The sequence below is a fragment of the Amblyomma americanum genome, chromosome 1 (assembly GCF_052857255.1).
Source record: "Amblyomma americanum isolate KBUSLIRL-KWMA chromosome 1, ASM5285725v1, whole genome shotgun sequence".
NCBI classification, from domain to species: domain Eukaryota; kingdom Metazoa; phylum Arthropoda; class Arachnida; order Ixodida; family Ixodidae; genus Amblyomma; species Amblyomma americanum.
The window spans coordinates 533,154,422-533,169,977 of record NC_135497.1 but is presented as its reverse complement, the minus strand read 5'-3'; the positions used below and the strand labels follow the sequence as shown (position 1 = coordinate 533,169,977).

Below are 15,556 nucleotides of genomic sequence, written 5' to 3'. Positions count from 1 at the left end.
ATGTTCAATATCTCGAGGCCTGACGCAGGTTCTGAAATTTAAAAGCTGTGCATGCGTCTGATTTTGACGCCCGTCGATTTTGCAATATAGCCCTGTAACATGCCATTACACTCTGAACAATGGTCCCATAGAATCAGTAACCACCATCAAGTATTTAGGGGTTCACATAACATCGGACCTTTCTTGGAACAGTCAAATAGACGCGGTTATTAAAAGGGTCGTGACATGTTCTACCAGCAAATGATTTTACGTTAGAGCCACTAGCCGCGGAATTATTGCCTATACCTAAAAAAAGGCGTACGGTCCTACGCGCACATTTCAGCTAGAAATTGCAATTAGAAGTGATCGGCTCTAAGCCCCTCCCCTCTAGCAGTGACGGCCATATTGATGCAGCCTGAGTGTTGTCATAAGTCGATAGCACTATCAACTCCAAAACTGCCGTGCACGGTCGGTGTGGAGCACAACACGCACCTACTCAAGTCCTGCCGTGGCACACTGTGGTGAAGTCTCCAAGATCCGGCAGAAGCTAGGCATAAAACAGAAGGACGCAGGCCTTTGTTGCCTTTGTCCCTCTGTTGTGGGGTGTGGGCTCCTCATTCTCTCGCCAGCATCGCCCTTCCACACCCCTAGCCTGAAAAGTATGCAACCCACTGCCCTACCCTCACTATGCGCAGTTCAGGCGACCATTGGTTTATGTCATCACAGATCGAGGGTACGACAGTGTTACCCGACTATTGCATGATTCAGGGTAACTTTAAAAAAATAAATTACAAATTACTTGCTTCACCAAATCAGCTCATATATTGCCTACTTGTTCAGAGATGCTTAGCAAACAACATGCAATAAACAATTTGAGTCTGAAAAATGGTACCATGACCCCTTAAACAAGCCATCGAAAGTATCTGGATTCCTTACATGCAACCTTTGTTTAGTAAACCCAGACACAATGCTTTTAACATACAATTCATTAGTGTGCTCGAAGTGGAATATACCTGCTTGATTTGGAACAGACATCACGGATACTTAGTAACAAAACAGGAGCCTGCAGAATGAGCCTGCCCAATTTATATCTAAGAATTACTGAGTGTAAAAGAAATGAAACAAATATCTGAACTCGCCTCTGCTCGAAAGACGGCTAATATTTTGCATTCTGTCCTTTTTCCACAAATAATAGCATAGTCATTCTTCCTTTGCTAGGTGCCATATCACGCTGACCTGTCATGTTTTTACCTGCATTGATCAACTGAAAGAGGAATGTACCTTTCCTCAATCTAATTGCTTTTTTCATTCACCTCTCTTCCACCCCATTCGTCAATGGAATCAGCTGCCTGGTACCATTGCATGTGCCATTGATCATGATAAATTTGAAGCCAGTCTGAAATGTTACCTCCAGCTATAGTCTTGACCCTTTCATTTTTCTGTACCTTTTGTGCAAACAATGCACTGAAATGAACATGACTGTCTACTGCTATCTACCTTTGTATTAAAGTGATAGCGTTAATGGCCCCCTTCTCCAGAACATCTGGTGTCAGCATTGTGAGCAAAAAAAAAAAACAGGCATGGCTCTAGCAGGTGGTCCCTACATAGCAACCTAGGAGGTAGGTGGGCCACGTGACCATGCAATGTCATTACAACCTGCCCATTGGATAATGAGCACACTGCCCACCGTGGCAGGTGGCAGTTAAATGAATGATTGGTCGCTCGGGAAGAGCAAGTGGGGCCGCAGAAGGCCCATCACGGAGGGAACCTGCCATCGCAGGGCAGTGGCGCACCGCTGCACCACTGCGCCAGGAGCGGTATGACGACTCCCAGGGATCTATGAATGTAGAGAATGACCTTCTGTATATATGAGAATTAACTCATTACGCTGTTTGAGGCTAAAGGTGAACATAAAATCTTATACGCAATTTGTTTCTCTACTTTCGGTATTCAGTGTGTTCCAGTTTATACCAGCAAGGTTCAGGTCACCAGCCATGATAATTTTACTTCCAAACGAGCTTGAGCATATATTAGAGCCAAGATATGTTCCTCCAAAATTCTAAATTGTGTAGATGGTATCCACACGTAAGAGACATTCTTGCAGATGCAGCTTGCACCACACAGCTTCAACACCAGGAACATCTGCCATTACAGAGGAAGATTAGCTTTGTTTAAAAGATGCAACGGCCTCTTCCCTTGACTCTACTTCTCTGCACACAATCACATACCTGAGTGGAACAGCTGCAGTCTTGCTTGCATGGAAAAACGGCATCCTACTTTGTCATGCATCGTACTAACCTTCCCCTAGCTGAACCACATTGTGCCTCCCGTCGTCTTTATAAAGACCGTGGCTTTAGGCACTTACTTGGTCTAACAACAGCTGTTAATTTGACTGACCTCCTGCAAGCCATAAGTTGCTGGATTGATATTTCTGATCACACCGATTCATGACCCTGCAGTCTTAAAGTGCTGCTATGCTTTTCTTGGTTTATTATGCGCTGTTTTGTACTGTTAGTCATGTTTTAAATGTTCCTATAAACAGCAGAAATATGTCTTGTGTACTTCTCCAAAGCCTTATATTGTACTACATATGGTTTTCTGTGCCATGTGCAGTTCTGTAACTTCTTTCCCTACACACTTGCGTATTGTGTACTCCATTTATGGTGAAGGTTCAGAAGTTTGAAAAAAAAATATGGACATATGATTGCAATAGTGGGTAATGTGAAATTTGAGTGCAGCTCTCCAAACGCCACTTGCCACTGCCGGCAGGCGACGTGTTATTCTGCTAGCCACCTTCCGGTTGCCCATTCCTCCACTCTCTGCCTGGCAGGTGGCGTTTTGCTCTGCTACTACCTGCCATGCCAAGGGTGGAGGATTGGGCAATCAGTTATGCAGACTGTGCCAAAGACGCTGAATGCAGGAACATGCACTCAAGAGCTTCTCTCTAAAAAAGTGATGTCCTACATGTATGCCGCTTTTTTCTGTCCTTCGCCTTCTGTTTATCCCCTCCTCACGAAATACTCCTATTTGAAACATGTGAGTGTTTTGACTAAATGAATCTCCTGTTGAGCATTTATCAGGGAAGGGCAATGGTTTGGTTTATGGGGGTTTAACGTCCCAAAGCGACTCAGGCTATGAGAGACGTCGTAGTGAAGGGCTCCGGAAATTTCGACCACCTGGGGTTCTTTAACGTGCACTGACATCGCACAGCACATGGGCCTCCAGAATTTCGCCTCCATCGAAATTCGACCGCCGGGGTCGAACCCGCGTCTTTCGGGCCAGCAGCTGAGCGCCATAACCACTCAGCCACTGCGGCGGCCGGGAAGGGCAACGATTGCTTTGCCTAGGTGCACAGCAATTTATAGCACAGTTACAGCATAGAAGTTCAATGCATGAGGCATTAAATGGCCAGGCAGTACAAGCAACATCAGCCCCGATCCTTTTGCGGTCTAACCAATAAACAAGTCCCAGATTACGCGTTGGAAGGTGGTGGAAACACCCATGGTTGTATTAGCACAGTTGTAATTGCTGTGCATTTTTCAAATGACAACGTATGTGATCCCCACGCATAGCAATGCGTGAAAGAGTGAAAACTTCACTGTGCAGTCGATATGACAGTAGAGCTTATTGATACACTTAAATATTGGCACCTCATAAACAGTAGTCCAAAACAGCCCATTAATGTCAGCAAAACCATGTTGACTGAGCCCATGATGTCATCTAGGAAAGTCTGAGACAGAAAGGTGCTGCGGTAAGTGTATACAGATATCATAAGCGCAAGGTGATACCTAGCTGTGTACTTTGGTTCGTAGCGCTTTTCACTTTTATTTGCCAGCGAGAATTACATGGGTAGTGGGGCCTCGTTAGGCTAATTAAGGCTTTCTGCCTTTGACTTGGCCGTCGAAGACCATGCTCTATGCAGTATTGAAAACAAAAAATGCCTTATTTTTAAACCTTAAAACTAGCAGGCCTACCAATATCCCGAACTCTCCGCGATATCCTGGCGTGATCGTTCACGCTGCGTACTGGTGAACAGTTTCGCTGTGGCACTATTATAGATTGAAGCGGAACTGAACGCCGGGAATTCACATCCACATAACTTCCAGTGCAAAGTAGCAGGCACGCGTGACAGGCAAGGCGAAAGACTCACTGAACAGTTCTTTAATTGGCACAACTTTCAGTGCAAAGTAGCATGCAGACGCGGCAGGCAAGACGAAAGCCTCACAGCAGTTCAATTCACACACAGAACTGAAACATCCAATGCTTGGCGTAACTCACCGGACCTGACGTTTGAAATTAATGAGCACCAGTTCCGTCAAAGGCTTGTATTTCTTGTGCTGCTCATCTTCCACCATTTCAAAAACAGCCTGCTGGTACTTAATCATAATGCAAGTAAAAGCAAAGCTTTCCTCCGCTCTTGCGCTCGTTGCTCACGCACTTGCTTATCACGGAAGGCCAGCTACGAAACTTCTGTGCCACATTTAAAACAATAGCACGCATTGATTCACTTGGTATACCTGAAACGTTCACTTGCCTTTCGTATGCTGGCATCTTGCGAACTATTCGCGATGTTTTGAAATGTAACGCAAGCACAATGGAGGCGGCCATCTTGTCTACCGCTTTTTGGTCCCCTAGCGGTCGACGCAAGCACTGCCATAGCAAGCTTATTTGAAAACAAAACAAAAAAATCATGTCAAAATGAATGCCAGCACTATTACATCCTCACATTTTAGTTTTGGCAACACTTAATAACGTACGCACCCCAAGTAGCCAAGATTTCACAACTATATAAATGGTTTTCGCGTATGTAAGTTCGTAAACAAATTTGGCTGCTGCTGATGATACTAGCCAAACAGCGCTTTTGGCATAAATGGCGCGCCGTTTGAAAACGTTTGCGCCGTGTTTGGGCCAGTGCAGACGACGGGTGCCGCGCAGCATTTGAAAAGGTGCTAACACCGATAATTCATGTCGCAGTGGTTTTTATAAGGCAGCGCGGCAAGCGAAACGCGCAGTGTTCGACACGGCGCCGGTGAGGCGCCATCTTTCGATGCTTCTCTTATCCCCATGCTCGCGAAAGGCGCCCTTCCAAATTATTCAAAAGGAAGTGCTCTGGGGCTAAATGGCGGTGTCGACAGAGCGAAAAATGCTCGACAAAATCATGTATACATTACCAAAAGCCGGACTAAGGTGCACAAATTGTCATCAAAGCAGTACAGACACATTTCGGCTGTACGGTCTGTGTAAGCACGAGAGAAGTGAATATAAACTGCCATGTAGAATATGATTACGTCTAGTAAATAATTGCAATGAATTTCTTATTCTCGTTCCGCTGTCTAGCATCCGAATAGCAAAATTGACTAGTGCAATTATGTACACATTACGTAAGCTTACAATACCAATTAGAATTACAAGATTTTTAGTAGGCATGGACGAAAGTGGTATTCCATATCTACTTGTGTGCTAATTAAGCACCGTTACAAACAAGAGAACACTCAACTGAAGGTTTAATGTCCATGCTCCTTCAGAACTTTCTTTTGTAGCAAACGGTTCAATGTTTGCTGCCACATCGCCAAGGTAGTCCTTCGAAGTGGTGTAATGTATGCTGAATGAAATCTAGGTCCATAGTTTGAAACCCTGGCAACAAATGTAACGTTTAAAATGGCTCCAGCCATACGTGTGGCATACCTGTGTCGTGCTCAATTTTATGCATATGAACAGTTTACTTCACTTTGCATGAGTGATATATGTGCATAAAAACAAATGAATAGTCTCCATTATATTTATACCCAGTGGTGTTGTCATCAATATCGGCAGCTTCTCGGCACTACGGACATGTTGCACAGTGAAGTTATTTCGTTGTATTGTGCAGGCACCGATTTAAGCATGCAGTCCTGATTGACCTCCTTCTAAATAACTGGTCCTGACCTCCTCAGGCATTTCATAGTGCATAGCACATTGACTTGAAATTCTTCCTCATTCTCATTACCTTTTCCTATTCCTGGTTTCTCTTCCAACCTGGCTGTGGAGGATGCACGCATATCTTCAAGGCCATCCCCAGTTAAACCTTTCCCTTCATCTGTTGTTTTTGGAAACATCTACACTCCCATTCCTGTATATTAACCTCACATTCACTGCCAAATTTCACGACGCACAATAAATGAGTGCAAGTGTGCATTTACGCAACTTTTAGTAGGCCGTTCCATTTTCCTACAACTAACGCCACACTGCACTGCACTCTGCATACTGGCGCAGAGAAAAGCAGGCACTTCAAAACCTTCAGCCTGATAAATCGAGGTGCCTTTCCTTATCAGGCAAATTAAAAGGATGGTAATGGTGCTCAGTCGAAAAAAAGAGCCACCTCATGAATGCCTAGACAGAGCCACCCTGGAAGTGATGAGTGGAAAATGTAGTCCTGAAGACATTGCATGGCTCAGCACATTAAAAATTGTTTATGAAACAACAATTTTCTTTCATTTGCACCATTTTTGTGTTGCGCCCCTTTAGATTTAATTTATTGCACCTGGCAGGTGCTGCATGACGAATTGTACAAATGAAAAGCAATGTAGCAGGAATGAATATAACATATGGTTTCTGAAATAAACACTTAGAACTGTTACAAAAGCACACATACCATACAACCAAGAACTGGGGGCACAGCTACATACTCCAAACATGTGGCAGTACAGACAAAATATAAATAAACACATCATCACACATATCAATATGTGCTGCCAAATGGTCACAAACAGTTTCGCTGAACATAGAGAAGTGTGAAAGCCTTTACAATGAGAGCCGCAAGCGATTGCATAAAAAGATCATTTGAAATTTGTTCAGCGCATAAATCTGCACTGAACATAATTTCAAGTTGACATGTATAAGGGTGCTTCCAGTGGTAGTAGTGGTGGGCTTGAAGAGTTATGCTAATGAAGCAAGCTAAACTGTTGACAAAAATTTCAAATGGCTCTACAGGAATGTCATGTGCAATTCTGTTGTGCTGGGTAACCATTGTGAACAGTGCTTAAAGTGGCAGTCTTGTATTGCATTCATTCAGTGAAATATCTCAGGCATTCTTGAATTCTTGAGGGAGTAACTGTAGTGATGAGGCCAATATCATGTGTGATTCGCGTAAGTTTTGCGTATAGTGTAATGCTCTTGACACCGCTTCACAGACGTTTATATTATGTGGAGTAATGTATACCACCTGCACAACAAGGTTATGTGCAGTTGTGCGTTGTGGCCTGTTTGACAGCCTGCAACTAGCAACACAAAAGGCAGCCCACACCTCAACTTGCTTCAGTATTGCCATTATCATAAGCACCAGTTCAAAGCAATGTCATGGAGCAATCATGGCTGTGAACTGAGCCAATATAAACAAGGACAAATGCATGAGAAACACATCTAAACATGTAGTTATAAGGATCCTTGTCTTGCTAACCTGGTAATATTACAACAGTGTATGGGAAATCAACTTCGGGCACTCATGGAAAAAGAAAAGTGATTTCCAATTAGATGTGTAACGAGCCATTTGCCAAGCATCCCACCATATAAATGCGGCATTTCAGTCATTTTAAAGGTTGACACGGTCATCAAGGATAGCAATAACATCACAGAACTGTCCAGAAAAAAGGAGCATGCAGAATACAATGTTAGCATGTAGATCATAACATAGATTGCCAAAAGCAAAAGTCTATGAATGCTGTTCATGTACTGTCTGTCTTCGATACTTGAGAAAAGCTATCGGCTCAACCACAAGAAAATTAACTTCTATTCTCTCTCCGCACAAAGACAGTTATATTTGGGTACTAAACCTTGAGGTTTGTATTTAAACATTCAGTAAACTTTTTCCGGAGCTAGTTTCAGAACCTTTTCTTTTTGTTGAGAATGCTACTTCTGACAGAACTGTCAGTTTTTTTTGGTGATCTATATGTGCAGTCACAACTGACGTGCAGTTCATCTTGGCTTCTTTGTTAGTGCCAGTGGTTGATTTACATGTAATTAATGCACATTTCACAGTATTCATTCATACAGCAGTGCTTACAAAATGAAATGCTATCATCATAGGGTATGCAGCAGTGCAAGAGTCAAGCGATCAGGCCTTGATGCGAAACGATAAATCCAACTTATTTTCTAAAATCTTCGGGGTGGAAAAAACAATGAGTCAAAGCAACAGGCAAACTATGTACATGTACAGTTGCCAGACATGTGCAAGTGCAACGTTTTTCTTTGTCTAGTCGCCTCCCCTTCCTGATCAGTTTATCTGGTTGTTATCAGTTCATAACTATTTCTTGCTTCTCGCTCACTGCTGAATTGTTCAGTCATGGAACGAAATGTGAAAGTAAGAAATGCTTCACAAAAGTAAACGTTTGTGTTGAAAAAAAAGACATCCACTACAAGGAGAAATGCAGTGATGAGTGAACCGCCATGGAAGTCAAGTTGCAACACTTCTTTGTGACATTTGTGCATGGTTTACAATGACAGTGGTTTGTTACGATTGCAAGTGTTGTCAGTGTCCTTACATGCAGTGCAACAACAACCTCGACAAAGTAATTGCTCTAATGAGGTAGATAGCAGATTAATATCTGAAAGCGGCCAACAGCATTACTTAGGCTGCCAATCACACTACCGCACACGCTCCTGGTTCTCATACTGTTTTCTTTTTGGACTGGACTCATACTCCATAGCCAGCAAGCAGTGGAGACATCTCAAGGATAGACTTCTATAGGTGGAAACCAAATTTTGAACAATTAATTGGGCATACTGTTACTGGTCTTTTTCTGTTTGAACCCAAAGGTGCAGTGTCTAGACATACCAGTGGTTGGACTCTCTACACATGCTGGTTCTATAACTTCGACAACAGACAACTCAGTCAGGCTTGCATAACTTGAACAGCACTGATGCCGATGTCTAACAATCTTGGCTGTGCAAGTATTGAAAACTAATGGGTTCTACATTTGTGTTGTCTCCTATGAGTGCGGAAACATAAAATGTGTAGGAGCATTACGTTTTGTTTTATGCTTTTGCAATCCAAGAAGTTGCTGATCGGAGGGAGAAATTTCTTATCTTTGAATAAGAAGTCACATAGGAAAGTACAAATCTTTCCAAGTATCTGCTCCAACCATAACTTTTGCGGAAAGAACCAGTGCAGAAGTAGTGTGATATAGTCAACCCATGAGTACCAAGACTGCTATCATGCATGGCGATTAACTGCAGCACAATGGCTTTTCATTTCTTAGCGTACTGCAGTCGACTAAAAGAACATGTGATTTTGTGGAACAAACCAGGACCACATGTGGCCAACTATTACCACAGATGCACATGTACACCAAGTTTAATGGAAATATTTTTTTCGGGCACAGAAACAGATTCTGTGCAAAACTGCAGAACTGGCCTAGCTACATAGGAATCACCTAAGAAAGCTTGAGATATACATTTCCTATGACGTCGGGCCGTCAACACATTGGCTGCGCTGACATCATAGTATCTGCCATGCTTGAGACCAGAACCACGGCAGAAACCTCCACGTTCGAATCTAGTGATCGCCACTTTCAATGCGGAAGCTATGCCCCGGACTCCATCTGGTGCCTGTGACAAAACGTGGAATACTTCATTCACACAGTCCTACAGTCCCGCAAAATATTTGCTTATGACTGTTTCACACTGCACACACCATTGCACAGCAGTGCAGTGACATCGCACTCAATTTACACAAAGCGTATACAGCTCGTTCGGTCAAAAAGCCATTGCTGTGACCTAGGATTGACAGCAAGGCCTCACAATCTTGGCGAAAATATTCCCAGGAGTTTCAAACGAAAAGAAGTTCGCTGCCATTGTGGTTCGAACTTAGGTCCTTTGTGTGCCAGGCAGGCACTTAACAAATATGCCACAAAGGGTTGTTGGTTCAAGCGTCAGAGGGGCACCATGTGAACACGTGGTGTATGGCAGTAAGGCGTCTTAGGGATATGCACTGTTATAGTAATTAAAAAAAATTAAAAAGAAGGCAAATTCGTTATCGCATCTTATCTTAAAGGGACTCTGAAATGATTTCCATGGGCATCTTCTACTGCAACTAATCTGTAGAGGTGGGCTTTGCGGATATTGAAGTCAAATTTGAAAGCTCCGAGTGCACCGCTGTAGCTCGCAACTGATTAGAGCGACACACCTCACACATGACACGTCAGTGAGCAAAAGCGCCAGCCTTCAAGCTCGCCCAGTCTGCCCACATGTCATCGGGATAGGGAATGTGCAGTGAGGTGCATTACCCTGATCGGTTGCGAGCTACTGGGAGCAGCAGTTTTTAACAATTGCTTCTAAATTATACGGTTCATGCAGGGGTTTCAAATTTGACTTGAATACACACAAAGGCCACCTCTACACAATTGTTGCTCTAGAATACACCCATCGAAATCATTTCAGGGTCACTTTAAGGCAAAGCTTAAATGTGCTCCTAATTTTTAACTTTACTTCTTTCAGTCACAATGACCTCAGGAACCGTTGTGTGCTCATTAACATGATTTAGAGAGCAGAGGCCGTATCACGTAACTTTCATAAATTCTGTCAAAAGTTAATGACAGTGACGTCAAATTGGTGAAACGATGAGACGTCACCGCTTGATGCTACGAGGAATCAGCCAATTACATCAGGGCGCCACCCCGAGAGCATTTATTTGCACGGCGAGAGACCGTCTGCTAAATTTTTTGTAAAAAGCATTCAGAAATACACAGTGATCAAAATAATTAATATTTTATTTTGCCAAAAAATTGTGTTTAAAGTTAGAACATATTAAGCAACACAAAAAGCATAAGAAGTTGTGTTATTCAATTTTTGGAGGGTGACTATTGGTGCCGAGGAGGTGCACTCACAACGGTAAAATGTCAACAAGCCGCTTTGTACGAAACATGGAGTCCTTCCTCCATGGCACGAAAGCAGCCGAAGCAGCCAATTCCACCCAATGTTAATGTTTTTTACGCGGCATCTAAAAATCAAGCTACTGTGCGGTTGACCTAAGTGCACAGAAAAATTTGAACGAAGGCAATGAAGGCTACGTGCCTGCCGAGCAAACTTGCAAGGAGCGATTGGTAAGAAATCAATGAAAAAATCTTGTCTTGTTCGGTGCTTACGTTTGAAAACGCCAAAGGGTGAAGTGTTGCAGTATGTGATGTGTGGCCGTCTGTTTCTTATCCCTTGAGGAAATAGAAGACCCCCACGAAGTGCGATTTGCTGGGAAAAATGAAGTGCTTTGCCAGCATAAGCCTGTGTTGCTTATGTGTAGCTATTGCTACCTTGCTACCAACGGCAGCTTGAAAGCTGCCCGTGGCAATTAACCGCAGTGCACATAGCACCTGCCGCCGAACCGATAACGCGCTCGCACACGCACCTAGCAGTTCATCGGAGACTTCGTCGTACAGCCATTCCACAATCTGCTTCTACAGTCGAAAAAAGGCGTTAAAACAGCTCGTCCGGCAGGTCAAACGTAGAGTGACTGGAAAAACTTCAGAGTACCGCATTCGTTTGCCCCTCGCCGCCGACGCGTTCATTGGCCCAACCGTACCACGTGACCTTGGGCTGCCATATACCTTCCAAGCGCCGGGCGGGCCGTCTGAGTTAGAGCGCAGACATCGCAGGTCCCCTACGATTCTTGTTTTCTGATTGTCGCACTCGTGTTTGACTGCAAGGAATCATGCCTGGCTGCTGCGCCTTCGGATGCAGCAACCGAACCGAGTCTGGAAAGACGTTTTTCTCGATTCCGACCGGGAAAAATGACCGAGAGCGTCGTTCTGCGTGGCTACACAGAATCGGCCGGGAGAACTTCAAGCCTACGAAAAACACCCGCGTGTGCGAGGTAAGTACACCTTGTTTGTGCTTTTCGGCACTGTTTTAGAATATATTTAAGCGAAGTGCACGTGGTGTTAGCGATGCTACGAAAATAGGAGTTCATTGCAGGGATCGTTAGCGCCTCGCACTCTTGACGCGGGTACACGTGCTCGCGTTTGTTGCTCATCGCACGCGATTATTCCGTGCTCGTGGCACGCGAAGGAACACTTGTCTAGAGTCCACTTGCCACGCGAGAATTCTGCGTCCTCACGTGCACCACGTACTCGCATGATTTCTCCGCGCACGTGAGCGCGCTCTCGCCTCGAGTCACTCGATCCATGGCACCTAATTGTTTTTCGCAGACCGTGACGATCACAGTCAATAAAAACATCGTCAGTGCATGTCATGCGTCCGCATAACGGCCGCTTTCAGTGCAGTTGTGTTGGCATGGGTAGAAAAATAGAAATGAGTTAAATGTTAGCAATTCTTAAAGCTGCGTGTTTGCGGTCACGTGCGCGTTTGCACCCAAATGAGCTATTTTAGTTGCGTAAACTTCTAAACCTTTTTAACGTATTCTTTGTCTCTTGAGTTGGTCTTTAAACTTGTTATTGTAGCTATCTTCCATGTTTTTCTTGTTTCACATGTCTGAAACAAAGCTTCATTCAAAAAGCCCTGGGAGCCTCCTTGGGCAGCCCAGCGTTTGGGTGACCAGCATCACACTTCTAACCATACAACATTTGCAGGACCACTTTTGTGCAGAAGACTTTGAGAAGGCTAGAGTGGATGGGAAGAAGAGGCTAAAGCACAAAGCTGTGCCAAGTATTTTTTCTCACCGTGTGCCAAAAAAAATCAGAAAGCCACCATTCGCCCGCCTTCCTAATTCACCAGCAAACAACTTGGCTGAAGAACAGGCTGAACCTGAAGAGGAAAACTTGCTAATAGGTAATTTTCCCCCTAATCAAAATGTGTTTTTCATACATACACTGCAGCAGTGCTTTGTCGGTCAGTTATCATGTAGCCACATGTAATGCAAAATGGACAATTTCGTACTTGAATGTAACTGGTATTGATCTTCTAACTTTTTTACGATCTGAATCATGGCTTGATACGGTGACCAAACAGAGGAACATCAATTATTTCATTAACACTGCCCTTTTAAGTGTAGCACTACGAGTAATGCAGTTGGATATGTTGGTACAAAAAGTGTTGGAAGCTAAAAAATTGCTATGAAAACTTTTGCAGCTGCTGACAGCATAGCAGATGGACTCAAGTCTTCAAAAGAGCCACATGATCATGATGAATCTGCTGATGTGGCAACAGAAGTGCCCATAACCTCTGATATTCAAGAGGATGCACCTCCCAACATGTTCAGTGAAGTTGACGTACTGAAACGCCAACTTAACTTGGAAGGAAGAAAGCGTGCAAGGGCGGAAATGGAGTGTGACGCCCTGAGAAGTTCTTTTAATGGACTTCTTGCAGAAGACCAGCTCCGTGTCCTGCAAAAGGGAACAATGAGAGGGTCATCATGGACTCAGAAGACAATTCAGGAGTCTCTGAAGGTCAGACTTGCCTGTGGGGGAAGAGGTTATGAGTACCTGAGAGGTAATGGCTGGCCCCTCCCTGCTGAACGCACACTTCAGAAGCATATTGAAGACATCAAGTTTACCCCAGGTATGCAGCAATGTTTGCAGCTCTATAATAACCTTTTCCAAATTGCAAGTGCAACTCAGGCCTAGCTATTGACTTCACCGATGATCACATAGCAAGTACAGCTACAAATATTAGGCGGCAGCAGAAGGCTTGCACTCATCTTTTTAGGAAAGATTTTATAAATGCTCTGATAGTGACAAGGGAAGTTGTTTGAAACACTGGGCTGAAGCTTGTAATTTTGAATTTCAAAGAAAACTAGCAGTGATCATTCCAGCATGCATGTTTTTCAGCAAAGATACACTGTAATTATGCTCTCTACAATACCCTTGAACTAATGTTAAAGCTATCAAACATAATAAAAGGCTCTTTGCTTGCCATTCTAGGTATTCTTGAAGAAGTGTTTCCAGCTTTGGCATCAAAAGTGGCAACATTCCACAGTGAAGAGCGTTATGCGGTTCTAATGCTGGACGAAATCCAACTGACACCTGGTTTGGACTATGATATTACAACACGCTCCTTCATAGGTAAGGCTTCATCAAAAACAAATGCGGCCTGTTGTTTACATATCAGGCAGTGTAGTTCTCTTGCAGCTAAAACCAATGCAGTAATGAGCACTGGCATGTCATACTTAATTTAGCAGTGTGGAAACAAAAATGAAATGCAACTAATTTTTTTACTGCACTAATTTCAATATCTAAGGGTAAATGACTAAATTTGTGTGTATAGGTACACACAGAAAGCCGTTCAAGCATCCCTGGAATACCTTATATTTGTGTAGTTTTAGATGAAACCTGTTATACCTGATAAACAAAGCTATCAAAGTGGTGTCCAACTTAATTTGCTTAAGCTTGCTGCATGACAGGCTTAGATGCTTATGTGCTACTAAACCCAACTCAGCAATATTTGTTTTGATTCTATTTTTGGTGCTTTCCTGTGCTAATAAAACACACTGCATGCTTACTTTATCATGTATGCTGGACAGCTCTGCACTGCTATGCCCCAAATAAGCATTCTTGAAATATTCTTCAGGCCGCCCCACTCTTCCTTCCTCGGACCCAAGTGCAGAACCTGTACTGGCCACACATGCATTGGTTTTCATGCTCGGTGGAATTGCATCAAGATGGAAGCAGACTGTCGCGTATCATTTCACATGTAAGTAGCAGTTGGAAGTTAAAGTGTTAAGTGAATTTTCATGTAAAGTTGGGAACAACACAATGTTTTCACTTTTCATATGTGCATAACTGCAGGGACTGTTTGGCCAATTCCTAAAGAGCTGCATGCCGGTGATGTGTAACATGGAGTGGCAACGTTCCTCCTAGAATCTTTATTGAACTGCCTACTTTTTCTTGGATGGTAGCGAGTTAATGCACAGGGCAGGTTTACAGAAAGTGCAGTTGATGTTGGTTAAGACCACCTAGTGTCGCAGGCAATGACAACCCACAGAATAAAGCCGAAATGAGTTGTCCGTACTGTATAGACTGTTACATAGGTATACGAAGTGATGTCTCGCACAACTAAAGCAGCATCCTTGGCACGACTACTGGTGAGATGTCATCGCTGGTACTTAGTTTACTTGCTTGCTAAACCTCCTAAGCGGCTGATGAGTGAACGAAGATAGCATGAAAAAATGAAGCAAGGCTTCAAGAAAGTGGTTATCGACTTGGCCTTGTGCCCTGCCATGTTGCCTGTGTGCCAGCCAAGTGTGGAGCGGGTGAGAGGCACCACTAATAGCAGCATAATGCAATAAATGCAGCATCAGTATGCATATCCCTATGAGTAAAATGTGCAAAAAATAAATGAAAGGTTTCAGCATTTTATTTTCATTTCAGCTGAATCCTTTGATGCAGCCAAAGTACTGGACTTGCTATTTGAAATCATCAGGCGCTGTGAAAGCATCGGCCTATCGGTGGACTGCATTACGTCAGATATGGGTGGAGGAAATCAAGCCATCTGGAGGCTGCGTGGAATCATGGCCACTAAGTATGGTCGTCCAAGGACCACCTGCCCCCATTCATGTGGAAACAACCGAAGCCTCCATTTCCTTGCGGACGCACCCCACCTGCTGAAGAACTTGCGCGGGCACCTGGTTCGGCAACAAAAAATCCTTCTAGACGAC

General features: G+C 43.7%; 2 protein-coding genes across 3 annotated transcripts in view; one reads left to right on the top strand and one right to left on the bottom strand.

The window, feature by feature from the left end:
* LOC144116273 (uncharacterized) overlaps positions 1-4,713 on the bottom strand; it is a 40,685-nt gene extending 35,972 nt beyond the window's left edge. Inside the window, exon 1 of one of the 2 annotated variants that reach the window (XR_013311812.1) lies at positions 4,258-4,713. The gene's annotated coding sequence lies outside the window, so the exon portion shown is untranslated. The remainder of the gene's footprint in view (positions 1-4,257) is intronic. The other variant, XM_077650991.1, reaches the window with a different exon arrangement.
* A 6,761-nt stretch (positions 4,714-11,474) lies between these two features.
* On the top strand, positions 11,475-14,734 carry LOC144129131 (uncharacterized). The gene is made up of 5 exons (XM_077663062.1): positions 11,475-11,818; positions 12,534-12,732; positions 13,033-13,461; positions 13,824-13,964; positions 14,688-14,734. Exons 1-5 carry the CDS (start codon positions 11,657-11,659, stop codon positions 14,732-14,734), a joined length of 978 nt encoding a protein of 325 aa, XP_077519188.1. The 5' UTR covers positions 11,475-11,656.
* The last annotated feature ends 822 nt before the right edge of the window (positions 14,735-15,556 follow it).